We start from the raw sequence: 27,833 nt of genomic DNA, 5'->3' as shown, positions 1-27,833 counted from the left end.
GTTGGCTTGGGGCAACCTCTGCCTCTCTCTGAATCTCAGGGTTTCCTGAGCATAGGATCATAATTTCCATCCCCTGATGCCCGGGTGCCATAGGGACCACAGAGGACATGGGGTGGGAAGGCCCGGTATTGCCATGCTCACAGAATGAGTTTGTGGGTCTCCTCTGGTTCTGAGGCCTTCATCCCCCCTTGTCCCTGTGGGTGCAGCCCTGCTTCCCTCTCTGTGCCCCGTGGGTGCCCTGGGTGCCTAGGAGGCTGGCACATCTGGGCACCGCGCTTCCTGAGGCCCTTCTCTCTGCAGCCTGGGCTCCGAGCAGAGCTTCCGGATTCACTTCTCCAAAGAGGACCAGGCTGGGAAGACACTCAGGTAATCCCTGCGGGGTGATGGGACAGGGGAGGGAGAGGGGAGAGGAGGCTGAACCCACAGCGGCTTCCATGGCCCCCTCTTCCCTGGGCCCTCTCCTCCTCCAGAGAGCAGCTTCAAGCTCACGGCCTGGGACTGTTCCCCAGATCTACCCCTGATGCCCTTGCACCTCCAGTCTCAGCCAGGGCCTTGGCAGTGAACTTGTGCCTCTCAGCCATGTCGTGACTACAGGCCCTGAGGCTTCTGAGTGTCATGGTTACATATTTTGAAGCCAATTGAAAATAAATCCCTGATCTGCCACTTACCAGCTATGTGGCCCTGGACAAGTAAAATGGGGATAATAGCACAACCTACCCCTTAGGGTTAATGTGAGGATTAAATGAGTTAATAAATATAAAGTGCCAGGAAAAGGTCTGGCTCATGGGAGTGCTGTCAGCTGTTATTATTACTGTTATCATTATTATTATTATTATTATCATCATCATCATTATTATTCCTGGTAGCCCTGACTCACTGCCACTGCCTTGGGCCAGTTCCTTTACATGTCTCACTTCAGCTGTGAACAGAGCCTCCAAACTGATCCCTGCATCCTGTCAGGCCTCCTCCCCTCCATTCACTCCACGGCCCCCAGAGGGATCTTCACAACACACATCTGAGACTGCCCCTCTGCTACTCTGTGTCCCTCAGTGGCTCCCCATTAACCCCAGGCTGAAGTTCAAAGTCCCTAGCATCTTCTCCCTCACAGTCTGATCCAACTGTCACCTTCCACCACATTCTTTCCCACCTCCCCTACACCACACACACAACCTACACACCAACCCTACATACCACATATACACCATGCACACCCTACACACAGCACACAGCACACACAACACACACAGAACACACAGCACACATAACACACACACGCACCACATACCATACACATACCACATACACACACATACACCACACACACCGCACAATACACACACCCCCCACAAAAACAAACCCCCCATATACATACCTGGCACATTACAAATATGGCACACACACCACATAATACCTACAAATACCACATACACAACATACACACACACACACACACACTCTGTTTAGCCACAACCTTCACTATTTGCTCCTGGATCAAGCCCTGCCTGAAGCTTATCTGCCTCTGCTCACACCGCACTCAGCCCAACATTCCCTTCCTTGCCTTTTCTGAAATAAAATTTTCCCAATCCTTTAAAACCCATCTCAAACATCAGCCCCTCCTGTAAGCATCCCAGCAGCCCTGCTCCATCAGAGTGAACCGCCCTGACGTTCACTGTGCCCATTCGCTTGGCTGGGCCCGTCTGCTGACCACCCAGGGCTGAGGTGCCTTGGATAGCAGGCCCCACGGAGAATCCCAGGCACACCTTCCTCCCCAGGGAGCTCAGCCAGTGCTGGTCCTGGAGAGTAAGGCAGTGGTTAAAGGTTTGGGGTCTGCAGTCAGACTGACCTAGATGGAAAACCGATTCTGCCCTTATTTCTTGTCTGCTGTGTGTCCTTGGCTTAGTCAGTTTCCCACCTCTAATTCGTGCTATGAGAATTAAAGGAGACCCTGCGGGTAAGGCAGGAAGTCCCGTGCACCCAGAGGCTGACACAATGCCTGGCCTAGAGTCAGGCTCCCTAAATAACTTACTCCTAATACTTTCTTACAGGGGGTACGGGAGGTTCCTCCCCAAAGAGACAGGAAGCTCCCAGGGCAGGAGCTGCATCTTTGTCCTCTCAGGCCCTGATCCAGGCTTTTGCCCTCGGGGGTGGGATGCTCCCCCAGTAGGCCCTCAGGGAGGCTGAGCTGAAGCTGGGCAGCAGTGCCCACAGGCCTCACCCAGGCTCTGCCCTGGCTTTCTGCCCTCAGGCTGAGTGAGTGCAGCTTCCGGCCAGAGCACGTGTCCAGGCTGGCCACCGGCCTGAGCCAGTCCCTGCAGCTGACAGAGCTCACGTGAGTGACCCGCCCAGCCTATGAGGACAGCAGAGGGGTGGGGCACCCTGCCAGAGCCACCTCAATGACTGACCTCTGTCCCCAGGCTGACCCAGTGCTGCCTGGACCAGGAGCAGCTGGCCATCCTCCTGAGCTTGGTGGGACGACCCGCAGGGCTGTTCAGCCTCAGGTACCTCTTCCCCCGCTGCCTCTGGGAGGGGCCATGGCGTGAATGGGAGCAGGGGCAGCACTGCAGTAACAGGCCCCCAGGATCATGGCCTCGGCCATTTCCTGTACCCACAACCCTGCCGTCTGGACCCTGAGCAAACCCTGTTCATCTGTGCCAGAGACCTCACAAGGCACACAGAGAAACTGTCCTTCCCCGGGCTGGAGGCCTGTGTTTTGGGATTTAAGAAAAAAAAAAAACAAAAAAAAAGAAAGTTCCAGAGGATACTGAACTGAGGACAAAAATAAACTGAAACAAAGTTCTTATCTGTCTGTTCACCATGATCATTTTAAAACACTCAGAAAAAGAAAATACCAAAGTAGAAAGAAAAATTTTTTAAAACCCCTGTTCCCAGCACCTAGATTTGACAGTTGTTCATAATTTTTTATATTTGCTTCATATTTTTATTTTTATTTCAGCTGAAACGGTTTCAACTAAGTTATAGACCTCATAATCCACTCCTAAATATTTCACCATGAATCTCCAAAAATAAGGACATTTTCTCTGTAATCACAGTTCCATCAGGACACCTAAGAAACTCAGTGAGCCATTCCTTAGTGTCAGGTACTACCTAGTCTAATCTAAAATGTCCCCATTGTCCCCCAGATGACACAGCTGGCTTGTGGGATCCAGGATCTAGTCACATCTGGTCTCCATTTGCACAGGGTGGCGATGGTCTTCTGACTTTTCTAACCTGAGGCATCACCGCCCCACCCCCTCACCACAGCTTTCTGTTTCATGTCAGTGTCTGTTGACAAAATCAGCAACTGTGTGTACTGCAGACTGTCCCGCTCCTGACTCTGGTAGCTTTCTCATGATGTCATGGCTCGTGTTCCACTAACCCCTGACTTTCCTGGAAACTGGAAGTTAGATCAAAAGGCTCCACGACATTCAGTTTCATGTTTGTGCCCAAAAAACTTGCGTCACCGACAGAGCTGTGCACTTCTCATTGCAGCCTGTGACAAGGCACCTAAGGACTGGCTGTTCTCCAAAACAACCTGTAAAAAATTGTTATAAAATACACATAACAAAATTTACCATCTTAACCATTTCTAAGTGTACCATTCAGTTGTGTTAAGTACATTCACTTTTTTGTACGGCCAGTCTCCAGAACTCTTTTCCTCTTGCAAGACTGAATCTCTGTCCCCATGAAACCACATCCCATTTTCCCTCTACCCCAGCCTCTGGCAACCACCATTATGCTTTCTGTCTCTATGAATTGGACTGCTCTAAATAGTTTATATGAGTGGATTCATTTGTATTTGTCTGTATTTGTCTTTTTGTGACTGGCTCATTTCATTTGGCATAATGTCCTCTGGTTCATTCATGTTGCAGCATGTGTCACTATGTCAGACTTTCCTTCCTTTTTTTTTGAGACGGAGTCTCGCTCTTGTCACCCAGGCTGGAGTGCAGTGGTGCGATCTCAGCTCACTGCAACCTCCACTGCTTGGGTTCAAGCGATTCTCCTGCCTCAGCCTCCTGAGTAGCGGGGATTACAGGTGCCCACCACCACACCCAGCTAAATTTTTTTGTATTTTTGTAGAGACAGGGTTTCACTATGTTGACCAGCTGGTCTCGAACTCCTGACCTCAGATGATCTGCCATTTCAGCCTCCCAAAGTGCTGGGATTACAGGTGTGAGCCACAGCAGCCGGCCCTTTCCTTTTTAAGGCTGCATGATATTCCTTTGTGTGGATAGGCCACGTTTTGTGTGTCCACTCATCTGTCAGTTGACACTTGGGTTGTCCATTCAAGTGTCCAATTGACAGTCCCTGCTTTCTTTTTTCAATGTTGTTTTATTTCAAAAACAATAAAGACGAGGTCTCACTGTTTTGCCCAGGATGGTCTCAATCTCCTGAGCTCAAGTGATCCTCCCACCTCGACCTCCCAAAGTGCTAGGCATGAGCCACCACGCCCAGCCAGAAAGTCCCAGCTTTCAATTATTTTGGTTATATATCCAGAATTGCTAGAGCACCCAAAATAACTTTTTTTTTTGAGACGGAGTCTCGCTCTGTCGCCCATGTTGGAGTGCAGTGGCACGATCTCACCTGTGGCACATGCCTGTAATCCCAGCTACTTGGGAGGCTGAGGCAGGAGAATCGCTTGAACCTAGGAGGCGGAGGTTACAGTGAGCCGAGATCATGCCATTGCACTCCAGCCTGGGCAAAAAGAGCAAAACCCTGTCTCAAAAATAAATAAATAAAACATAAAATATAAATATAAAATATCATTTGAAAAATAATATTTTCTGTTTGGATTGTCACAATCATGGTTGTTGGAATAAGGGTGATGTTAATTTACTTTTTTAGATTGATGCCTAGTTGTATTTTATAGTTTTAAAACAAGCAAAAAAACTCAAAAAGCCTCTAGGCCCCCCCTTGACACTCCTCCCCCGGCCCCGTCATGTGTGCTGATTGTCTGCTGCTCACCCTGGGGGACCTTATCTGTATCCCCTTCTGTGACAGGGTGCAGGAGCCATGGGCGGACAGAGCTGGCATCCTCTCCCTATTAGAAGTCTGCGCCCAGGCCTCAGGCAGTGTCACTGAAATCAGGTGAGTCCAGAGAAGAGGCCCCCTTGGAATTCTTCACCTTTCATGAGCGTTGGAATCTTTCCTTGACCTTCCCTCATCCTGTGGGGTAATAGCTGTGTCACCAGCTAGTTCTCCATGTCCCCAGGGTGGCAGGAGCTCCTGGGGTATGTGTGAGGGGCTACACATTTGTTGGGACTAGTGCAGTAGTCAAGCCACAGTGTCAGCAGAAGACATCCCCAGATTCAAAACAAAGGGCTATTGGATCCAGGCAGACATGGCTAGGAGTCCACGCTGGTTGCTTGGAAGGGGCCCCCAGATGCAGTAACGCACATGATAGCTCTTCAACCAGAAACAACACAGTGACACACAGAGTAGCTAATAGCAATGGTTTTTAGCATCCCACTCACCTATGTTCAGATCCCAACTCAGTCGCTTACTGGTTGGAGCCCATTACTGTGTCTCTCTGGCCTCAACCTCCTGCTCTTACAAAAGAGTCTAATTACAGCCCTTTGTGGGGCTGGGAGGATTACAAGAACTGGAGCCTGTAAAGATGTCTGATGTACTGTCACCAGCCACACAGCCTGCCCTGCTTCTTCCTTCTCTCCAGGAGTGAACAAGGGGATGCTCTGGGGACTTTATCCTCTCCCATAGCCCTCTCCCCATAAGCACCTCCATGAATATAACATTCAAGTAAAGGCGGTGAGCTTAGAGCGCACATGGAGACTCCAGACACATCCCCTACCCCACCCTTCCACCACACTCTGATTCTTGTGCCCCTCCCTCAGAAAATTCTGGAACTGCCCTTGGACCCCTCTAATGGCTTTCTGTCATGGTCTGAAAAGCCTCATCAACTTATTAACTTTAAATTGTTGAAAAGGGCCAGGCGCGGTGGCTCACGCCTGTAACCCCAGCACTTTGGGAGGCCGAGGCAGGAGGATCACTGAAGCCCAGAGTTCAAGGCTGCAGTGAGCTGTGATCATACCCACCAGGCTGCACTCCAGCCTGAGTCACAGAGGAAGACCCTGCCTCTAAAAAAAAAAAAAAAAGAAAAAGAAAAATTGTTGAAAAGGCACTACTTGGGGTATCGTGTGTGATTCACGGAAGCGCCTACTTTCCCATCCTAAGCTGGTCCCTGGCAGGGGAGAAGGGGACCCAGGCAAAGGGTCTCAGAGTTGGAACCGGGCAGCCCGGGTGCCAGCTGGGCCCTCCAAGGAAGGCTGCCCGGCCTCACATTGTCTACGGCTCGCTCCTCAGCATCTCCAAGACCCAGCAGCAGCTCTGTGTCCAGCTGGAATTTCCTCGCCAGGAAGAGAATCCAGAAGCTGTGGCACTCAGGTGGGACCCAGCACCAGGGACCCCAAGGCAGGTGCTGGTGTTGGGGAGGCTTCAGGGCTGCTTCTGACCAACAGTCGCCACCCTGCCCAGAGTCCTTAGAGGTTCCAAGTCTTTACACAGCCTACAGAGGTCTGACCAACCCACTTCTGAGGTGCTTCAGCCCCACCCCAGGCCCCAGTCTCAGCTCCAGTCACCCCCACGAACTTTCAGTTCCCTGAACACCATCTTGCTTAGACCTCAGGGCCTTTGCACTGGCTGTGCCCGCTGCCCAGAATGTTCTCTTCGCGCCTACCTTCTTCACCTGCTTAGCTTCTCTTCATCCCTCAGGTCTCAGCTTAAATGCCACCACCTCAGGGAGGCCCCCTGGACCCCAAGACTTCGTCAAACACTTCCATTATCCACTGTTTTAGATCCCTGGATTCACAGCACCTCTAATCCATATGGCACAGTTTTGGAAATTAAAATGTCACCGTTTTGAGTGGCTGCAGCCCTGCCTGTGTACATTCTGGGAAATAGAGCATGGTAGGATCTCAGCCTCACTTCACCTCCTCGGCTGCGTGTCCTTGTGCAGTGAACAACCTGCACAACCATACCAGCTGCCCCATCTGGACTCCTGCTTCCTAGCACTTCTCATAAGTGAATAGCAAACTGTAGGACTTCGTTTGATCGGCATTTAGTTCCCCCTACACCATAAGCTCCTTGCAGGCGGAGACTGAATCCCCCATACTGGACCAGATGTTCAGAAACTGTCATCTCCCTGTCTCTGTCCAGGTTGACTCACTGTGACCTTGGGACCCACCACAGCCTTCTTGTGGGGCAGCTGATGGAGACGTGTGCCAGGCTGCAGCAGCTCAGGTCAGCACCCGGAAACTCTGTGTGGGGCCCTAAGTTCTCTGGTTGACCCTGGTGCCTACTCCAGGCCACGTGTGACCCTAGCATTCTCTCTTCCTTGTGCAGGAGAAAATCACACTTGGCCAGTGGAGGGGAGGGAGAGCCCCAGGGTGGCTCAGGGGAGCTCTTGGGTGGCCCCTTCTCCTCTCTTGGCACCCGCTTCTGGATGTGATGACCCCTGAGGTGTGTCCAGCCTGAAATTCTCTGGAATATCCTTGGACCTTTTCAGCTTGTCTCAGGTTAACCTCTGTGAGGACAATGATGACAGTTCCCTGCTGCTACAGAACCTCCTGCTGTCCCTCTCTGAGCTGAAGACATTTCGGTATGCAGACAAGACATTTACTCAGGCGCCTTTGCAGCTCTGCCCTGCCCTGACACCTCCCGTTATTCCCAGCCCTGGGCTCAGAGGACTCAGTGTCTCACCCTGTGGACAGAAACCACAGGTGGCCCTGGAGATGATTTTTAGGGGTACCCAGTTGTAAACATGACCTCAGGAACATTAAGCCACATGGCAAGAAAGTTATTCCCTTTTTAATGCTCTTTCATTGCTTTTCTTTTAAAATAACTGCAAACTAATACAAAGTTTCAAGAAGACTGAGAACTGCTGTGTGCCATTTACCCAAATTCACTCTTAGAGCTGGGCGTGGTGGCTCATGTCTGTAATGCTAGCACTTTGGGAGGCCAAGGCGGGTGGATTGCCTGAGCTCAGGAATTCGAGACCACGCTGGGCAACATGGTAAAACCCCGTCTCTACTAAAATACAAAAAATTAGCTGGGCGTGGTGGTGCATGCCTATAATCCCAGCTAATCGGGAGGCTGACGCACAAGAATTGCTTGAACCCGGGAGGCTGAGGTTGCAGTGAGCCAAGATTGTGCCATTGCACTCTAGCCTAAGTGACAGAACGAGGCTCTGTTTCAAAAAAAAAAAAAAAAAAAAGGAAAAAGAACAAATTCACATTTTGCCAATATTTTTCCACATTTGCTCATTTCTTCCCTCCCTCCTTCTTCCCCACCTCCCTCTTCTTCCACTCTCTCCCTCTCTCCTTTTCTGAACCATTTAGAAGTTGTAATCATGTCCCTTTACCCCTTAACATTTCAGCGAATTTGCTAAAAATAAGGACATTCTCTTCCATAATCCAGTAAAATTATAAAATCCAGGAAATGTGACATTGATACGCTACTATTATCTCAACTACAGTTTATACTCCGATCTCACCAGTTCTCCCAATAATGTTGCTTATTGCATGTTTTTCCCAGTCGTGGATCCAATCCAGGATCACAGTCTCATTTAGTGTCATCTCTTTAGTGTCTTCTTCAACCTGGAACAGGTCGTTGGCCCTTCTTTGTCTTTCATAGCATTTCTCTGACATTTACAGGCCAGTTATTTTATAGAATGTCCTTCCACTTGGGTTTGTATGGTGTTTCCTCATGTTTAGAGTTGGAGTCTGCCTTTGGGCAGGAAGATCACACAGGTGATGCTGCGTTTTTGTGCCTTCCATCGGGGCACCTGATGTGTCGGTGTCCTCGGGCTGGTAATGGTAACTGTGATCACCTGTGACAGTGGTGTCTGCCAGGTCTCCCCACTTGCAAAGTTACTGACTTTCTCTTTGTAATTAACATAGATCATGTGGTGAGGTACTTTAAGATTATGTAAACATCCTGGTCTTCCTCAAACTCTCATTGGCAAATTTTAGCAGCCATTAATGTTACTCGAATCAATGAATCAGTATGACAGTTGCAAAATGTAGCTTTCCTAACTTTTGATTTTCTTTCCATCTAACTGATTACACCAAGAAGAAACTCTTGGGTTGGGCACAGTGGCTCAAGCTTGTAATCCCAGCACTCTGGGATGCCGAGGAGGAAGAGTAGCTTGAGCCCAGGAGTTTGATACCAGCCTGAGCAACATAGTGAGACCCCCATCTCTACAAAAAATAAATAAAATAAATGTTTAAAAAGGAAGAAACTCTTTAGGACAGATAGATCTTTGACACTTCTTCAGTATTTGCTTTAAAGATGCAGAGTTTGTGATAAACAACAGTAACTAGCTAAACTACAGTGATACCTAATTCTGGCTTAAGTTGTGAAGTTGCTACCTGAATGATTGTGGCTTAGGAAATACTGAACTAGTCCATGCTTCTGCTTCCAAGCTCTATGGTGGCTTAATGAGTTCATGGTGGAAGAGATTTGTGAAGGAAAGGAGGTCCCCTCACATTGCCCCCCCACATCCCTACCCCACATCCTTGCCCTCTGCCACCAGCATTCAGAGCTCCCAAGACCCAGGGCTCCCGACTGACCTGTTGCCCTTTGACCCCCACCAGGCTGACCTCCAGCTGTGTGAGCACCGAGGGCCTTGCCCACCTGGCATCTGGTCTGGGCCACTGCCACCACTTGGAGGAACTGGAGTGAGTTGCAGAGTGGAGGGATCGGGGACAAGTGGCCCAGCTGAGGGTGAGGGGTGGAGAAGGGAGTAGGGTATTTGGGAGGGCAGGCAATGGGACTTCGACTAATGACCCTTCCCCCGATGAAGTGCAGCAGTGCTGGGTGTGGCCTGGGGAAGGATGAGCACCACAGCTTCGGTCTGAATTTCACCATTGACTCACAGGGAGGCTGTGGGCATGCCTGTTCTGCTCTGGGCTTTGATCGCCTCATCTGCGAAAATGGGGCTCATGAGCCTTGCTCTGCTGGGCTGGCTGTGGGAGTCAGGCTATATGGAGAGCGCTGAAGAACAGGAGGGTGTGTGTGTGTGTGTGTGTCCCTGGTCCCCCAGCTTCCTCTCTGCAGCCTTCATGAGAAATAAGGGCATCATTTCTCAGCTGGGCCGGCTGTGACTATCATGCCTACCCAGAGCCTGAGCCCTGGGGCCAGAAATACCCATGCAGAACATGGACAGCGAGGGTGGCCCAGGGGGTGCAGATGCAGAGTTGGCCTCCCAGGGGACAGAGCAGGAGAGGGGAGCTGACAGGACAGCTTAGCTCCAGGGCTGGGCAGGCTCCACTAACCCTGGCCTCTGTTTGGTCTTCTGCAGCTTGTCTAACAATCAATTTGATGAGGAGGGCACCAAGGCGCTGATGAGGGCCCTTGAGGGGAAATGGATGCTAAAGAGGCTGGAGTAAGTGGTGACGGTGGTTAATGGGGAAGGGGGCAGTGAGTGGTGATGGTGGTTAATGGGGAAGGGGGCAGTGAGTGGTGATGGTGGTTAATGGGGCAGGGGTGAGTGAGTGGTGACGGTGGTTAATGGGGAAGGGGGCAGTGAGTGGTGACGGTGGTTAATGGGGAAGGGGGCAGTGAGTGGTGACGGTGGTTAATGGGGAAGGGGGTGAGTGAGTGGTGATGGTGCTTAGTGCTGCATGGTCAGTGAGTAGCATGCCAAGGAACCTTTGCATGTTTTGTAAACACAAACTGCCATGTTTCTGGATGGACCCAGGTGAGCTGAATGCCCTTACATGACCTTTTACTTTCTATTCTGGCTCTGAGTGCCAGCAAGAACCTTGGTCATAGGAAACAGAATACGCAACTCAAAGCAATCCAAGACAAAAATGTACTGGCTTATGTCATGGAAAATTATGAGGCCACGCACTTCAGGCACAGCTGGATCCAGGGGTTCTGTATTTGTCAGGCTTCTCTCTCACGTACTTCACTCTGGCCCTTACTCTTTTTCTGTCCACCTTGGCTTCCTTCTCAGGCGGGCCATCCCTATACCTGCAGGCTTGCTTTCTCTCAGCTTAGTGGAAAGGGAGTACCATTCTCCCGGTGGTTACAACAAAAGGTCCTAGATTGAGTCTCACTGGACTAGCTTGGGTCACCTGCCCCACCCTAAAGCAATCACTGTGGCTGTGAGCACAAAATATTCTCATTAGCCAGATCTGGGCACATGCCCACCCTGTCTCCTGGACTTAGAGGGGTGGTATTTCAGGGTGTGAGTAATAGAAGAAGAAACAAACTCTGGGCAGAAAAAATCTACAGATGTCCACTACATTTGTCTACAGTTGTTTCCTTGGTAACTGGCAGCTTTTACTACTCTCTTCCATAATTTGAAGTCACCAAATTCTTAGAAATGCCAGAAACAGCCTCAGTCTAAAAGTCAGGTCCCCGTCCTGCACAGATTCCTGTTTAAACAGTATCTGGACAGAAAATTTAACAAGAGTATCTTCCGCTTTTCATCTCATAACTTTTTCTGATGACCAAAAATATACACTGGCTATAAAAAGTTCCATCATTCTAGAAATATGTAACAAACAACATGAAATGCCCTGGAGATGACACCCCCTGAGAAAACTTCTGTTGAACGGTTTGTGAACTTTTCTCCAGATTTTTTTTTCTACATATGTTTTGAATTCAGCTTGAAAGTAGCCTTTTGACTTTTTGCCCCTTAACGTTGAAATTCTTCCACTTGTCCCTCTTTGCTTCTCCTGGGGAGAGGATCAGGTAAAAGGAGAAGAGGGATTACAGAGACCTTTGACCACAGGGCCCTCCTGTCATCTCACTGGTCTGTTTCTTTGCCCACTCTTCATGTGCCTGCATCTAGGCTCAGCCTTCTGGAAGCTTTTATTCAGGGGATTAGAGGCCCAGGGAGGTCATTCATTGGCTCATTCATGCATTCGACAAATATGTACTGAGCTGGGCACCTGGGCCGGGGCCAGGAGCTTGTGGTACCATGGGGGACAGGACAGATTCATCCATGCCCCCGAGGGCCTTTTTCTTCCTTCTGATTTCCCAGGCACCAAGTGCTGTTCCTTACCTCCTGCTGCCTTACTTGCTCTATCTGTAAACTGGGCATATGATATATTCTCTGTCCAAAGAAAGGGGATGGATCGTCAGTGCCTGGAGGTCTCTTCCCATCTCAGATCTGTCATTTCCAAGTGTAACTCCTCACAGGCAGCTACCCTCAAATCCAGCCAGCTTCTTCCAGCTGTCTACCTGTGATGGAGTAGGTAGGAGCATGGACACTAGTTAGGAGCCTCACTGCCTGGGTTCAACTCTGGATAGGGTAACTGACACTTCCAGTTTGCTTGGCGCTTTCCCCATTTTAGCACACGAAGTCCCACATCCAGGAAAAACAGTTGACCAAGACAGTTGACCATCTTTCGCTTCTGCCTCTTTTTTATTTTATTATTATTTATTTATTTATTTGAGACCCAGTCTCGCTCTGTCGCCCAGGCGGGAGTGCAGTGGCACAATCACGGCTTACTGCAACCTCCGCCTCCTGGGTTCAAACGATTCTCCTGCCTCAGCCTCCCAAGTAGCTGGGACTATAGGCGTGTGCCACCAGGCCCAGATAATGTTTGTGTTTTTAGTAGAGACAGGGTTTCACTTTGTTGGCCAGGCTGGTCTTGAACTCCTGACCTCAAGTGATTCACCTGCCTTGGCCTCACAAAGTGCTGGGACTACAGGCATGAGCCACTGTGCCCAGCCAGTTCTGCCTCTTCATGTGTGAACTTGTGCCAGTCCGTCAGCCTCTCTGTTCTTTGGCCTCCTCATCTTAACTCTGAGGATGAGAGCAATCTCCCCTGCTAGGGTTGTTGTGAGGATTAAATGAGATAATATGTGTTACATTCTTAGAGTCTGGTCAGAGTTCACACTCTACAAGTGCTAGCTATTGTTATTCTCCTCTCCTGCCTAGGCTGGGGGCCTCTAGAAGTACAATCGCCTGGGTCACATATGGTTGGAGCCCAGGAATGGGGCTTCTATAGCTTTGGGTTCTGTTCCTGAAGCAACCACTTTGTGTATGACTTTGAGCAAGTTCTCTAACTCTCTGAGCCTCGGCGTTCCTCACCTGTAAAATGGGGATGATGATAAACCCACCTTTCCAGATGGCCCCAAGCCCTGCGTTTGGCCCACATTTTATGCTCAATATGTGACTGCCATTATTACTGGTCATTAGTCTGGGTCCGTGAGGTTCAGAACAGAGAACTGCTGCCTGCCTGACCTCAGTAATTCATGCAGAGAAACAGCATTTGGACCTCCCAGTACAGTTCATTTCGTAGAATTTTTACACTGTGTGGATATAAATGGCTGTCTTGGAGGTCCCTAGGCTTGCTAAGCACAGAGGCCTCAGACCCCCAGACAGGACAGTGCCCCACCCATAGATGCCAAGTTCACCTGGCCTCCTCTTCTCCAGCCTCGGTCACCTTCTGCTGAACAGCTCCGCCTTGACCTTGCTTACTCACGGACTAAGCCACATGACCCGCCTGCAGAGCCTCAGGTGAGTGACCGAGTGGCCCGTGGGGGTGAGTGGGAGGAAACACTCCCTACTCAGTTGGGACCACATCCAGGGAAGCACTGAGGGCACCTCCCTGGGGATCCTTTGTGGCTCCCTCCCAGGCCCATCCCTGTGCCCTCCCAGGTGGGTGCCCACTGCTCTTGCCTTCTAATGCCACCTGCTTCCTCCTGGTTACAAAAGTGGCCTAAAGGGCTTAGGCCCAAGTTGCAGAACAACCCTTGAGGCACACACAGTTCACCCTGGGCTCTTGTTAAAATGCTCATTCTGATTCCCCAGGTCTGGAATTCTGCCTAGGTTGTGTGTGTGGTTTTGTTTCTGTTTTTGTTTTGAGCTGGAGCTTCACTATGTGGCCCAAGCTGGAGTGCACTGGCGATGCACAGGTGCAGTCATGGTGCACTGCAGCCTCAAACTCCTGGGCGAATGTGATCCTCCTGCCTCAATCTCCCAAGTAGCTGGGACTACAGACCTAAGCCGTTGTGCCCAAACTCAGCATTTCTTTTTTTGTTTGTTTTTGAGACGGAGTTTCGCTCTTATTGCCCAGGCTGGAGTGCAATGACGCGATCTCAGCTCACTGCCACCTCCACCTCCCGGGTTCAAGCGATTCTCCTGAGTAGCTGGGATTACAGGCATGTGCCACCACACGCGGCTAATTTTTGTGTTTTTAGTAGAGACAGGTTTTCTCCATGTTGGTCAGGCTGGTCTTGAACTTCTGACCTTAGGTGATCTGCCCACCTTGGCCTCCCAAAGTGCTGGGATTACAGGCATGAGCCACCGCGCCCGGCCCCAGACTGCATTTCTAACAAGCTTCCGGGTGGTAGCAATTCTGGGGGCCACAGTCTGCACTTTGAGTAGTGTGTGTCTAGACTCAGATGGGGCGGCCTTCCTATACTCCCTTTGTGATTTCACTCCCTGCCGCTAGGTTAAATAAACATGACACTTACTTTCAATTTTTCAAAACATGAAATCTTGTGACTAAAAAACAAATCCAAGTAGTGACACAAAGCGTTGCTTTGTTTATATCCAAGTACACCACCTCCTACCCCCCACCTCGGGCACAGCAGAGTAGGTAGGAAATGGGGTTAGAAAGTTCCAGGAGGAGATATCATATTGGACTATTTCACCCAAAATTAATTTACTGAAAGGCGATCCGTTAATATGTATTTATTTATTTTTATTTTATTTTTATTTGTTGAGACAGAGTCTCACTCTGTCACCTAGGCTGGAATGTAGTGGCATGATCTCACCTCACTGCAACCTCCACCTCCCGGGTTCAAGTGATTCTGGTGCCTCAGCCACCCAAGTAGCTGGGATTACAGGTGTGCACCACCACACCCAGCTAATTTTTGTATTTTTTGAGCAGAGACGGGGTTTCTCCATGTTGGCCAGGCTGGTCTTGAACCCCTGACCTCAGCTGATCCACCTGCCTAGACTCCCAAAGTGCTGGGATTACAGGTGTGAGCCACCTCACCCAGCTCCATTAAAATTTAATTTGCAAAATAAAAGAAAGTAAAAACAACATACAAACAAATACTTCCCAAGGGGCTAAGACCATTTGCCTCAGCTGTTTGGTTGGTTTTTCCTACCCAGGCAGAGCAAGGTCAGGGCTCAGTAAAGACAATACGCTGGGTTTAAGGAAAACCTACCATATGCATAGATGAGAACATGATATGCCCCTGAGAACTGATTTGTGTGAATCAGAGAACCCCGCGTGAAACTAACATTCAGCCGGGCCAGCCCGGAGATCCCTGACACAGAGGCTGAGGTGAAGCTTGGCAAAGAAATGTAGAGACTGCTCCTGGGCCAGGGGCTCTGGATTCGTTTCCACCCAGCCTGCAAGTCCCTAAGTCTCACTGCTGAGTCTCAGTTTTCTCACCTGGACATTGGGGACAGTAATTCCCACCTTGCTCACCACCGCCCACCTGCCAAGACCCCCAGAAGTTTTGCTGCTAGCATATGAGTTCCTGGGTGTGTAAGGCTTTGCAAACTGTAGAGTTCTCAGCACAGCACCTGCAAAGGCCTTTAAGCTCCTGAAAGTCTCTTGGTCTATTCCCTGCTTTTCCAGACTGAAGAGGAACAGTATCGGTGATGTCGGTTGCTGCCACCTTTCTGAGGCTCTCAGGGCTGCCACCAGCCTGGAGGAGCTGGAGTGAGTTGCCCATCCTGCCCCCAGACCCAGGCAATTTTGGCAGGGAAAGATGACAAGGACAAGGGGCTACCTGACCACACCCTTTGCTTCTTCATCTCATCTCCTTCACCCACTTCTACACTTTGTAAACAACCTGGGGCCTAGAACCTTGGGGGACCCAAAGACAGGATGTGAGGGTGTCAATTGCAGCAAGAGGGATTTAGGTCAGACAACGGGGAGAACATCCTAAACGGAAGCCAAGAGTTAGGAGCTGTCACTCAACATGGGGTGATGGGGTTCTCTGTGTGAGCCAAGGCCCTTCCTGGGACTTCAGCCTCCCCTTCTTTTTCTGGGAGTGGGGTGTGGACAAGATGAAATGGCGGAAGGCTGATGAAGCTGTTCTCTCCCCCAAGCTTGAGCCACAACCAGATTGGAGACGCCGGTGTCCTGCACTTAGCTACCATCCTGCCCGGGCTGCCAGAGCTCAGGAAGATAGAGTGAGTAGCCAGCCCTACAGAAGAGGGCCACAGGGGTCACACCATGGTCCTAGGAGATACTGGCCCCTAGCTCAGGCCAGCATGGTAAAATCTCCCCTGAGCCAACCTCAGTGTCCAGGCAGTGGGGCTTGGTGACCTCCTGGCCCTCACTGTAGGACCTTAAGCCACCCCAGCCCCTGCTCTTCTCTGGGCCTTTCTGCCTCATTGTCTGGGTAGGTGTGTGGTGTCAGGGGGTTGTCTCTTAGGCCCCCTGAAGCAGGACTGGCAGCCCCAGCAGACGTGCTGGGGTGTCGGGGAAAGGGAGCGTCAGAGGATCTGATGGCTGTCCCCCTCCCACAGCCTCTCAGTGAATAGCATCAGCCCAGCCGGGGGAATGCAGTTGGCGGAGTCTCTCATTCTTTGCAGGCACCTGGAGGAGCTGATGTGAGTGTTTGCCCAGGTAGCCTCTGCCCTCTGTGCCCCCAGGCCCACCTGGCCTCCTCTCCTGCAGTGGGCACAGGGCAGGGCGGGGGTCCCGAGTGGGCCGGCCCAGCACTCAGTGCTCATTCCTCTCCTCTTCCAGGCTTGGCTGCAATGCCCTGGGGGATCCCACAGCCCTGGGGCTGGCTCGGGAGCTGCCTCAGCACCTGAGAGTCCTGCAGTGAGTGGCCCCCTGCCCACACCATGCAGGGCTGGTGGGGAGGAGGGTCCCCGGGAGCAGTGGGGTGTCCAGGCCCCCATCAGTTGAGTTGCCCTGCCCCAGGTCAAGCTGTGGCATATACCCACATGCCTGTTCCTTTCCTGCCTCTGATGTCTGCAGCAAGAAAATCAGGAGGCCCAGCCTAGTCCTGGCTCTGCCACGGGCCCCTGCCTGCCCTTGGCCAAAACCCTGCCCCTTCTCAGCCTCAGTTTCTTCACGTGCAAAAGAAGTACAATGATCCCAGCTCAGTGCGCCCTGTGAGCGGGTCCCTGAGGGTGAATGAGAAATCCTAGCAGAGGGCTTCGCGGGAGCACAGCACCAAGCAACGCAGCCTCAGCACTTCACAACTGAAGTCCTTGGCCTCACGGCAGCCTCATGGCAGCCCCAGAGTGCTGGGACGTTTTTTGTTTGTTTGTTTGTTTGTTTGTTTGTTTTTTGAGATGGAGTCTCTCTCTGTCACCCAGGCTGGAGTGCAGTGGTGCAACCTCGGCTCACTGCAACCGCCACCTCCCGGGTTCAAGCAATTCTTGTACCTCAGCTTCCAGAGTAGCTGGGATTACAGGCATGCGCCAGCATGCCCGGCTAATTTTTGTATTTTAGTAGAGACGGGGTTTCACCATGTTGCTCGGGCTGGTCTTGAACTCCTGGCCTCAAGTGATCCACCCACGCCAGCCTTCAAAAGTGCTGGGATTACAGGAGTGAGCCAGCGAGCCTGGCCAGCGCTGGGACTTATATGTGCTCCCTTTTCCAGGCCAGGGAATGAAGGCCAGGAGAGGTTTGGAGAATTTTCCTTACTCCTACATGAAGGACCTGGGTGTTGAATTTGGGATCTCAGACCGCAAAGCCAGGGTCCTTGATACCCACCCAGGTCCTGTGTGGATGGGGAATTAGCCAGAGACTGTCTACGGGCTGGTGCTGCGGCCTGAGACGAGGCTGAGGGTGGGGGGCTCTGAAAAGGCCCCCAGTCCCCACAGGCTCCTCTCACCCCCTCCTCTTTCCCCAGCCTGCCGTTCAGCCATCTGGGCCCAGGTGGGGCCCTGAGCCTGACCCAGGCCCTGGATGGATCCCCCCATTTGGAAGAGATCAGGTAAGTAGGGGCTGCCCAGCCCAGGCACGGGGACAGTCCTGGGCGGGTGGGGGTTCCTCTCACAGGTATCTCCCCTACCCTGCAGCTTGGCGGAAAACAACCTGGCCGGTGGGGTCCTGCGTTTCTGCAAGGAGCTCCCGCTGCTCAGACAGATAGAGTAAGTAGCCGCCCCTGCCTGCCTGGGGGGACCAGCAGTAGGCTGAGGGCTGCCCTTCTCTGAGCCTAACACCTGGGGAGGCCTTCGAAGTGATAGAAGCCCCAGGGATGGCGGGGGCCTGGCTCGAGAAAGGAAGGCTTTCCCAAAACTCCTAGCTTACCCCAGACCCTGGCGGCTCTGCTCCCTCCTGTGCTGATAGCGGGAGACAGGACCTGCTAGATCCCCTGACTCAAACACCCCCCATCCCACCCCACGCCCTTCTCCATCCCCAGCCTGGTTTCCTGTAAGATTGACAACCAGACCGTCAAGCTCCTCACCTCCAGCTTCACGCGCTGCCCTGCCCTGGAAGTAATCTTGTGAGTGATTGGAAGAGTCCTGAGCTGGCTGGGAAAAGGAAAAGTGGGGAGGGGTGGGGGGAGTCGGTTCCAGCCTGCTGTGTGGCCTGGAGCTGCTCCCATCCTCTCTGGCCAGTCCTCCCATTTGTAAATGGGGAAGATCATTCTTGCTTAGACATCCTCTCAAAGACATTTTAACACGGGAGCTGCAGGTGATGTTGGGTAAAACAGTTTACCTTCTCCTGCCTTTTTCCCTATTTGCAGAGTGGTGGGAGGGGAGGTGGGCCAGGTGGTCTCTGAAGGTTTTTGGTCCAACCTTTCTTTTGGGAGGCAACTGGATAGACCACCTTGTCTGCTTGATGAAACCTCCATTTATGAACCACAGTTGGTAGTGAACAGTGGCTAAAGGCAGAAGAAAGCCACTCCCAGACCTGCTGGCTGGCTGGCTGTGCTTGGTTGTGTCTTAGCAATCAGAATCCCCCAGACCTTGGGGCCTTGCAGTGCTGCCTCATGGGTAAACTAGAATTCTAGGACTAGCCTGGGACCCTAACCATGGTATGGAGGACACAGCTGTTTCCTGAAGAACAGGACACGAGTGATTACAAGATTATTTTAGTTTGCATCCTAAAGATCTTAACCCTTCTCATTACACCAAAGAGAAAGTCTCAGATCAGTGCTAATTTATCTTTAACACCTAACACAGGATTCTCCCTTTTTAACCAAAAGGGTTAAAAATCCAACATCTTAGGAAGGGCATATGTTCCAACTAGAAGTTAATACCATTGTTTGTACTATATTTATTTTTGTAACTACCTTCTATATGGGGTCTGTAACACAAGTTTTCCATTGATAGTAGTAATAAATGTTTCCTTTTAAGATTAATTTTATTTATTTATTTATTTATTTTTGAGACAGGGTCTCCCTCTGTTGCCCAGGCTGGAGTGCAGTGGTGTAATCTCGGCTCACTGCAACCTCCACCTGCTGGGTTCAAGAGATTCTCCTGCCTCAGCCTCCCGAGTAGCTGGGATTACAAGTGCCCACCACCACACCCAGCTAATTTTTGTCTTTTTAGTAGAGACAGGATTTCACCATGTTGGTTAGGCTTGTCTCAAACTCCTGACCTCAGGTGATCCAACCGCCTTGGCCTCCCAAAGTGCTGGGATTACAGGCGTGAGCCACCACGCCCAGCCAAGATGAATTTTTTAAAGTAAGAAAAAAGAGGGGGCCGATTTAAAGAAAAATATGATGCATCCTAAATACAGGAGGTACATGTGTGTGGCAAAAATGGCAACATCATGTGAACGTCATGATCCAAACTTGACGGGGAGGGGAGCAGGGAGGAAGGTAACCTGCACCCTGGTGTCTTCAGGGGAGGACACACAAGCACCCTTTCAGGTGGCCTCTCTTGAAAACCCTTGCTCCCACGATTGGCCCCTTGCTCTCCCCACTCACTGCCTTGTCTCCGCCCCTCGACCTCCTTGCTCTCCTGCCGCTGACTTTGGGACCCCTACCCTGCAGGCTGTCCTGGAATCTCCTCGGGGATGAGGCGGCTGCCGAGCTGGCCCAGGTTCTGCCACAGATGGGCCGGCTGAAGAGAGTGGAGTATGAGGGGCCAGGGGGGGACGGGGTTGGGTTGAGTGGGGCCTTCCTTCCGGGGACCCCCAGGGGGCCCCGGGGTTAGTCCCCCGTCTCCCAGAAAGCCCTTCCTTGAGTTGCACACTCTGGTCTGTTCCAAGCCCCTGCCAGGCTTAGTTCCCCCTGGGTCCTAGCCTTCAGCCTTCCTGCTGCACCCACCACAAGTCCCTGTTGTCTTTTGGGTTCTCTGAGAAGGCAGTGTGGGAGACTGTGTCCCCCCACCTTGGCCTGAGGAAGGGACCTGGGAAACCCTCACACCCATTCTCATGACCGTGTCTCTCTTTCCCCTCCCCTCACCGTCCACTGGGAAGCCTGGAGAAGAATCAGATCACAGCTTTTGGGGCCTGGCTCCTGGCTGAAGGACTGGCCCAGGGGTCTAGCATCCAAGTCATCCGGTAACAGAGGCCTGCAGGGGCAGGGATGGTGGGTGGGAGGCTACACCAACCCCCAGATCTAAGGGGACTCCCTGGAGGGAGGCGGCAGGGCCTGGGTTGGGGATTATCAAAGGAGACTTGGACCACTCCACCAAGAATTTGGCAGCAAGCAGACTTGGATCAAATCCCAGCTCTGCCACTTGCCAATTGTGTAACTTTGTAGCCGTAACTCACCCTCTCTGAACCCCAATTTTCTCATCTATGAAATGGGGATACTGATGGTATCTACCTCAGAGAGTTGTAAGGACTAAACGAGCATATAAAGCACTGAACCCAATGCCTGGCACATGGTAAGCACTTAAAATAGTAACTATAATCAGAGCCATCACATACAGTTGTATAGGTTGTGCACTGCATGAGAGCATTAAACCTAAGAGGCACCATTCACATTGTCAACCTGCTGGATTTCTAGCAGATGAGAGTAAAGTGACTCGTTCTACCAAAATCATATATTATGACAATTTCAGACAGATGGCAGTAAAACATCTTGAAGAAAGAGGGCCTTTTCCTTATTTGCACAAATGTGTCATATGAGTGTGGTCTTAGCTGGCATCACTATCTCCCAGGGAGGAAGGTTGAGTTGGAGAACTCAGGAGGCAGGTGTAGAGGACCCCTCTCCCTAGGTCAGCTGGTCTAACTCCTGCCTCTGCCAGGTAACTCTGGGCACAGCTCTACCTTTTTGGGCCTCAGCCTCCCAATCTGCAGATAGGACAAAGGACAGAGATGGGAGGATGAACGAGTGCCTATATCCTTGCCCCACAGCCTCTGGAATAACCCCATTCCCTGCGACATGGCCCAGCGCCTGAAGAGCCAGGAGCCCAGGCTGGACTTCGCCTTCTTTGACAACCAGTCCCAGGCCCCTTGGGGTACTTGATGGCCCTCTCAAGACCTTTGGAATCCAGCCAAGTGATGCACCCAAGTGATCCACCCTTCACCCACTGGGATAAATGACTCAGGAGAGAAGAGCCTCAGCAGGGTGCTCTGCACTCCACCCAGGAGGAAGGATACGTGTGTCCTGCTGCAGTCCTCAGGGAGAACTTTTCTGGGAACGAGAAGCCAGATCTGGCCAAAGGAGTATCCTGCTTTACATGTAATATGTGTGATCCATTGGGGACATGCGGCACACAATGAGGGTGTCATGATAATGCATGACACGTAAGGTTGTATGAGGCAGCATGACCCCTTGACATGTGCTGTTACATGAAACTCCATGTGATGCGTGTTCAATGGCATGGGTCCTGGCATCCCAAGTGGCAGGATACATGATTGTGGATCCATATATGACACATGACAAATGTCCATGCCACAGGACTCATGGCTGGCCAGATGACCTCAGGCTGGCCCAAGATCTAATTTATTAATTTTTAAAGCAAATACGTATTTATAGACTGCATGTGTGGAGCAGCTAGGTCAGGAAAAGTCTGCGTGAGCTGGGAGGGGAGAGTGTCCATGCACTGACCAGTCCAGGAGCCCAAGGGCCAGGACTCTGGGACAAGCCGGGGACTCAGCCATGAAGTCCCCTCCTGCCTCATTCCTCAGCCTACCCATCTGTAAACTTGATGACCTCTCCCTTACTTACATACTAGCTTCCAAGGACGGGTGGAGGTAGGGCCAGCCTGGCCTTGGGAGTGGAGAAGCCCAGTCTGTCCCGTGTAAGGGACAAAGCCAGGTCTAACAGTACTGGGTGGGAGGCACTGCCAAGACAATCGGCTAGGCTACTGGGTCCAGCTATTACCTTGGTGGAAATCAGGTGAGCCTCCAGGCACTCCACATGTTACCCAGTGTTCTTGTTACTTTCAAGGAGAACCAAGAATGGTTCTGTCACACTCGAAGCCAAGTTTGATCAATAAACGTGATGGTCTTCCACCTCTAGCCTGAGTCCGATGTTTCTTGCTACTCCACTGAAGTCAGAAGTGGTTCACCCCCTGCCCTGGGGACTGGACAGCAGTGCAGACAACAGAGAGGTGTGTTGAGTGGAGCACTGGCCTGGGAGTCAGGAGACATGGGTTCCCAGCTCAGACCTTTTCTCTAGTCATGTGGTCATGGGCAAGTTACCTCCTCTCTCCAGACCTCGCCTGCAACATGAGGGTGTTATGGAAGCTCAGCATGTTAAAAGCATTTTTTGTTTGACTTGCATAACATTGAAACTACTTTCTGAAGTCATTGTCAGTATTTAAAATTGGGAATTTTACATAAAAATTCAGATTCTGGCTGCTTTTAAGTGCTAACCAGCACTCCCACTAAAGAGTCACATGACTGTGCTTTTTAGATGCACACACATCCCTCAGCTTGCTGCAGTCCTCACCGCTCCCCATTGTCTTGACACCCCACCTGACCCCACTTTTTGCTGTTATTTGACCCTGGCCTGGAGAGTTTGCATGGGGATGTTGTACCAGAGGAACATGGCTTTGGAAGTCAGACAGGCATGGAACAGAAGGTGACTTAACCCTTTGCTACCTGTCTATGAGGTATGTGGGTTAGCAGCCACCCCGCAACAAACACACACACACACACACACACACACACACACACCCACACACACACACACACATCAAGACTGCTGGAGAAGTCAGGAAAGCAAGTCGAGGAAAGTTACTGGCAAAAAAAAAAAAAAAAGAAGAAGAAGTTAAGTACTGGTTCCATCCTAGTTCTCCTCTCTTTTTATAGCCAAATATCATACGACGTGAAGAGATGCCCCAAATGACAGATCAGCATCCTGTCTCCCTCCTGTAGTTAAAACAAGTTGATCTTAGGGGGAGCCTCCCACCTCATTGTGAAAAACCAGGTCGGGAGGGTGCAGTTACAGCTGAGTACCACTGGAGGGCAGGCTAGCCCACTGGCGATTCATGAGATAACTTCCTTCACTGTGGGACCCAGAAGGAAGTTAGGAGGTGATGCTAGGACCTGTTCCCACCTGGCCTAGTAGCTTGGGATGTCCCCGCCTACCAGTGGCTCACCTGGATGGCTTGGCCTTGACCTTTGCAGCCCTCCAGGTTGTTCCCGAACCCCTCCAAGCTTGAGGAGAAAGTCCTCCGGCCGAGCGCCAAGCACCCATACCTCACACAGGGCCACCCTTACCGGGCCAGGGTCAGGGCACACCTAGCACCAAATGGGCCCGTTTGCCTGGTCGTGGGGGAGAAAGTAGGCAGGAAGAGGATCCAAGAAGTTTACCAGGCAATCCTGGGCCCAAAATTCTGTCTCCCTTTCCTGGGGACATGATGCCAAGTTGACCTTGGCCTTCAGTGTGCCCAAGATCACCTTCACACTACAGGGGTTGCAATGCCTCCCCTCCTTGCCCAAGAATGAAAGATGAGTCCCTCAAAGCCTGGAAATGGCTTGGCAGGGGGGCCAAGGCTGAGGAAGGAGCAGAGGGTACCAACCAGAGGCACCTGGCCATGGGGGACAGGGGACCCCGGAGCTCAAGGACACTATTTTCATTTGCTACATAGCCATTTTACTTCTCTCATCTGCTTTTTCCCCCTTCATATCTGCCCAAATTCTACACTCCAAGAAACTTTCAGCAGCTTCCCTGAAATAAACCACAGTATTGCCGGCACTGCAGAGCTGGCTGGGCCTACATCAAGTTGGTGTGAAATCGCCTTGTTCATTTTATTAAGAAAACTTCCTGTCTTGCAAAACTTCCTCTCTTGCCACCTGCCTGCTTGGAGGTCTTAACTGGTTTTTCGTTTGTTTGCTTGTCTTGTTTTTGTTTTTGAGACGGAGTCTCGCTCTGTCACCCAGGCTGGAGTGCAGTGCTGCACTCAGGAAGGCAGGAGGACCGTGTACCCTTCTTGGGCTCTGCTTCTGCCCCCAACCCTACACTTCATGGCCAAAGCTAGGCCTGAGGACCTGCGGCCCCACTAGAGAAGGACAATTTGGGCCCACTGCAATCTCCAACCTCCACCTCCTGGGTTCAAGCAATTCTCCCGCCTCAGCCTCCCAAGTAGCTGGGATTACAGATGTTCGCCACCACACCTGGCTAATTTTTGTATTCTTAGTACAGACGGAGTTTCACTATGTTGGTCAGGCTGGTCCAGAACTCCTGACCTCAAGTGATCCACCTGCCTTGGCCTCCCAAAGTGCTGGGATTACAGGCATGAGCCACCACACCCGGCCTGTTTTTCTACCCAACACGGATAGAGTATAGCCTCCCTGCCCCCTTCTTCCCCAAAGTAGGCTCAGTTTAAATATATACATGAAAACAAATAAAATTCAAAGAAAAGCAAGGTTATGGGGTGTCAAGCAGGATGATCCAATGGAAGCTCCCCATCTCTGCGTGTGAGCCCTCGCACTGAGAATGCGATCAGGCTGGTAAGTACCCGTGTCTATCTGTAAGACTGGGAGAATCTCCTTTTGCTACTTTGTCTCTCAGCCTCCATCTTATAATTGTACAAATTGAATGTTCATCTTTCTTTTTTATTTTTATTTATCATTATTATTTTATTTTTCCTTAAGTTATTGTGATACAGGTGGTGGTTGGTTACATGAGTAAGTTCTTTAGTGGTGATTCGTGAGATTTTGGTGCACCCAGCGCCCAAGCAGTATACACTATACCATATTTGTAATCTTTTTTTTTTTTTTAATTTATTTTTTAAGACGGAGTCTTGCACTCTTGCACTCTCACCCAGGCTGGAGTGCAGTGTCGCGATCTCGGCTCACTGCAAGCTCCACCTCCCGGGTTCACACCATTCTCCCGCCTCAGCCTCCCAAGGAGCTGGGATTACAGGCGCCCACCACCACGCCCAGCTAATTTTTTTGTATTTTAGTAGAGACAGGGTTTCACCATGTTAGCCAGGATGGTCTCGATCTCCTGACCTAGTGATCTGCCCACCTCAGCCTCCCAAAGTGCTGGGATTACAGGCGTGAGCCTCCGCGCCCGGCCATATTTGTGATCTTTTATCCCTCACCCCTCTCCCACTCTTCCCCACAAGTCCCCAAAGACCATTGTGTCTGAATGTCCATCTTTCTGATGGGAGTCACAGACTCCCCTTTCACCTCCTTCACACGCCTCAGGTGCTGTCAGATTGCCTCCTCTATCCTTCCGCTAAACACACACACCTGTCCAGCCAGTGGTTCCCAAGCTGTAAAACTGCAGTTATAGAAATTGTAAGGGTGTCAGGATCTTGTCACCATGCAGATTCTGGTTCAGCAAGTCTGGGGCAGGGCCTGAGATTCTGCATTCCTAAGAAGCCTCCAGGTGATGGCCGTGTTGCTGGACCATACTTAGCTTAGAAGACTGTAGATGAGAGGATCGCAAGCCTGACTGCACACTAGAATCACCTGGGAAGCTTTTAAAACTCACTATTTTTAAAAGGAGTATTTGGGATGAGTGCAGTGGCTCACGCTTATAATCCCAGCACTTTGGGAGGCTGAGGCAGGAGGATCACTGGAGCTCAGGAGTTTGAGACCAGCCTGGGCAAAATGGTGAAACCTTGTCTCTACAAAATAAAATAAAATAAAATAAAAAACACACACAAAAATTAGCCAGACGTGGTGACGTGCACCTGTAGTCCCAGCTACTCGGGGTATGGGGAGTGGGGTGGGGTGCTGAAGTAGGAGGATCACTTGAGTCCAGGAGGTGGAGGCTGCAGTGAGCCAAGATCATGCCACTGCACTCCAGCCTGGAGGACAGAACAAGACCCTGTCCTGGGGGAAAAAAGAGTATTTAGAAAGCTCCCTGAGTGATTCTAGTGTGCAGCCGCAGTGGAGACCCACTGGTCTGGAGTATGCCGTCTCTTGGAGAGGCTGGGCAAGCCTTTGCACCTGTACCCCTTATTTTGTCCTGAGGATCCCATGACCCTCCCTCTCCAGAGAGGGACACTAACTCCAGAGACTTTTCCTAACTTTTCTAAAGGTACAAAGCTGGTAACTGGTGGCACCAGGAATCAAACCCGGGTCACTCCTGTGACACCCACAGGGGCTACCCCAGTTTTCTCATCTGTATAGTAAGGGGATGAGCAAAAGGAGGTTAGGCATGAGGACCTGTGTTCTTCGGCTGCAAAGATGACCCTTATGGCTCATTTCTGCACTCCCTTGGGGAGAGCTCTGGATCCTCAGCCACCTGCCCTACCTGGTTATCTCTGTAGAGCATCACCATCTGTGATGTACTCTAGGCCCAATAATCCCAGCAACCACCTCCTCTGTTTCACAAATGAGGAAACCAAGACGCAGAGAGAGAACATGACTTGCCTAAGGTCACACAGTGAGTATTTAGTGGGGCTCTGACTCCAACTCTGGAACAAAAGGAAAGGGTGACCTTGGGGTGGTCCTGGGCTGGAGATTTAACTGGCCTGCGCGTCTGTGTGCTCCCTGGAGAGAGAGGGGCCCTCAGGAAGGCAGGAGGACCGTGTACCCTTCTTGGGCTCTGCTTCTGCTCCCAACCCTACACTTCATGGCCAAAGCTAGGCCTGAGGACCTGCGGCCCCACTAGAGAAGGGCATGCACTCTGGGCACATCCAGAGCTTCCAGGAAAGACCGTTCAGTGGCTGGTTTGGTAAAGATCATCTCATCCCGGGGCAAGGCTCAGGAAGTTCCAGGGACTGCTGGTCTTTGTCCTGCCTCCCAGTCACCCCAGTGAAGAACCCTCCCCTTGGCCCTCGGAAGCCACACCTGGTGGCTCATCCCATACACACCCCAACCCTGCCCTAGCTGCCCAGAAAGAGACCTTTGCCCTGAGAAGGAGGGAACGGTAGAGGAGCTTTCCCTGGGGAAGAAAGGCCAACTGGGGTCCACTGGGTTAGGAGCCTGGGGCCAGAGGCATCAGTGGTCCTCACGGGACCCTTAGTCCTCCACCTACCGGCCCCCCACACACACACCCACACATACTCCAGCACAGGGTCAGAGCTGAGGGAGGTGTCTGGGACTGTCTGGAAGGGCTGGAGAGGTCCGGATATCCTGATCCTAGAAAGGGACCGTCCTTGCATCAGAGTGACCACAACCCTGGAACTTAAAAAATAGCAATTATATGGCCAGGTGCGGTGGCTCACACCTGTAATCCCAGCACTTTGGGAGCCTGAGGCGGGCAGATCACGAGGTCAGGAGATTGAGACCATCCTGGCCAACACAATGAAACCCCATCTCTACTAAAAATACAAAAAATCAGCCAGGTGTGGTGGCGGGCGCCTGTAGTCCCAGCTACTCAGGGGGCTGAGGCAGGAGAATGGTGTGAACCCAGGAGGCAGAGCTTGCAGTGAGCTGAGATCATGCCACTGCACTTCAGCCTGGGCGACATAGCGAGACTCCATCTCAAAAAAAATAGCAATTATACACCAGCCCTGGTGTCTACACTCACCTGGCACGTTACAATCTCACTGAATTCTGTCTTATTGGATTCTCACAACCATCCCATAAAACAAATACTGTCTATCCTATTTT

The 27,833-nt window shown here is 51.3% G+C and overlaps 1 protein-coding gene across 1 annotated transcript in view; it reads left to right on the top strand.

Annotated features, from left to right (window-relative positions):
- The window catches only part of NLRC5 (NLR family, CARD domain containing 5), a 78,828-nt gene extending 56,503 nt beyond the window's left edge, over positions 1 to 22,325 (top strand). Inside the window, exons 30-49 of the mRNA XM_011971861.1 lie at positions 301 to 366; positions 2,246 to 2,329; positions 2,415 to 2,498; positions 4,999 to 5,085; positions 6,319 to 6,399; positions 7,171 to 7,254; positions 7,520 to 7,612; positions 9,609 to 9,692; positions 10,316 to 10,399; positions 13,409 to 13,492; positions 15,573 to 15,656; positions 16,049 to 16,132; positions 16,472 to 16,555; positions 16,695 to 16,772; positions 17,815 to 17,898; positions 17,984 to 18,055; positions 18,328 to 18,411; positions 19,909 to 19,992; positions 20,337 to 20,420; positions 21,222 to 22,325. Of these exons, the coding sequence (XP_011827251.1) occupies positions 301 to 366; positions 2,246 to 2,329; positions 2,415 to 2,498; positions 4,999 to 5,085; positions 6,319 to 6,399; positions 7,171 to 7,254; positions 7,520 to 7,612; positions 9,609 to 9,692; positions 10,316 to 10,399; positions 13,409 to 13,492; positions 15,573 to 15,656; positions 16,049 to 16,132; positions 16,472 to 16,555; positions 16,695 to 16,772; positions 17,815 to 17,898; positions 17,984 to 18,055; positions 18,328 to 18,411; positions 19,909 to 19,992; positions 20,337 to 20,420; positions 21,222 to 21,333 (1,681 nt within the window). The 3' untranslated portion in view covers positions 21,334 to 22,325. The remainder of the gene's footprint in view (positions 1 to 300; positions 367 to 2,245; positions 2,330 to 2,414; positions 2,499 to 4,998; positions 5,086 to 6,318; positions 6,400 to 7,170; positions 7,255 to 7,519; positions 7,613 to 9,608; positions 9,693 to 10,315; positions 10,400 to 13,408; positions 13,493 to 15,572; positions 15,657 to 16,048; positions 16,133 to 16,471; positions 16,556 to 16,694; positions 16,773 to 17,814; positions 17,899 to 17,983; positions 18,056 to 18,327; positions 18,412 to 19,908; positions 19,993 to 20,336; positions 20,421 to 21,221) is intronic.
- The last annotated feature ends 5,508 nt before the right edge of the window (positions 22,326 to 27,833 follow it).

Source organism: Mandrillus leucophaeus, unplaced genomic scaffold (genome assembly GCF_000951045.1).
Source record: "Mandrillus leucophaeus isolate KB7577 unplaced genomic scaffold, Mleu.le_1.0 Scaffold125, whole genome shotgun sequence".
Taxonomy (NCBI): domain Eukaryota; kingdom Metazoa; phylum Chordata; class Mammalia; order Primates; family Cercopithecidae; genus Mandrillus; species Mandrillus leucophaeus.
Note: the sequence above shows the minus strand (reverse complement) of the source record. Positions and strands in the feature narration are given on the sequence as shown.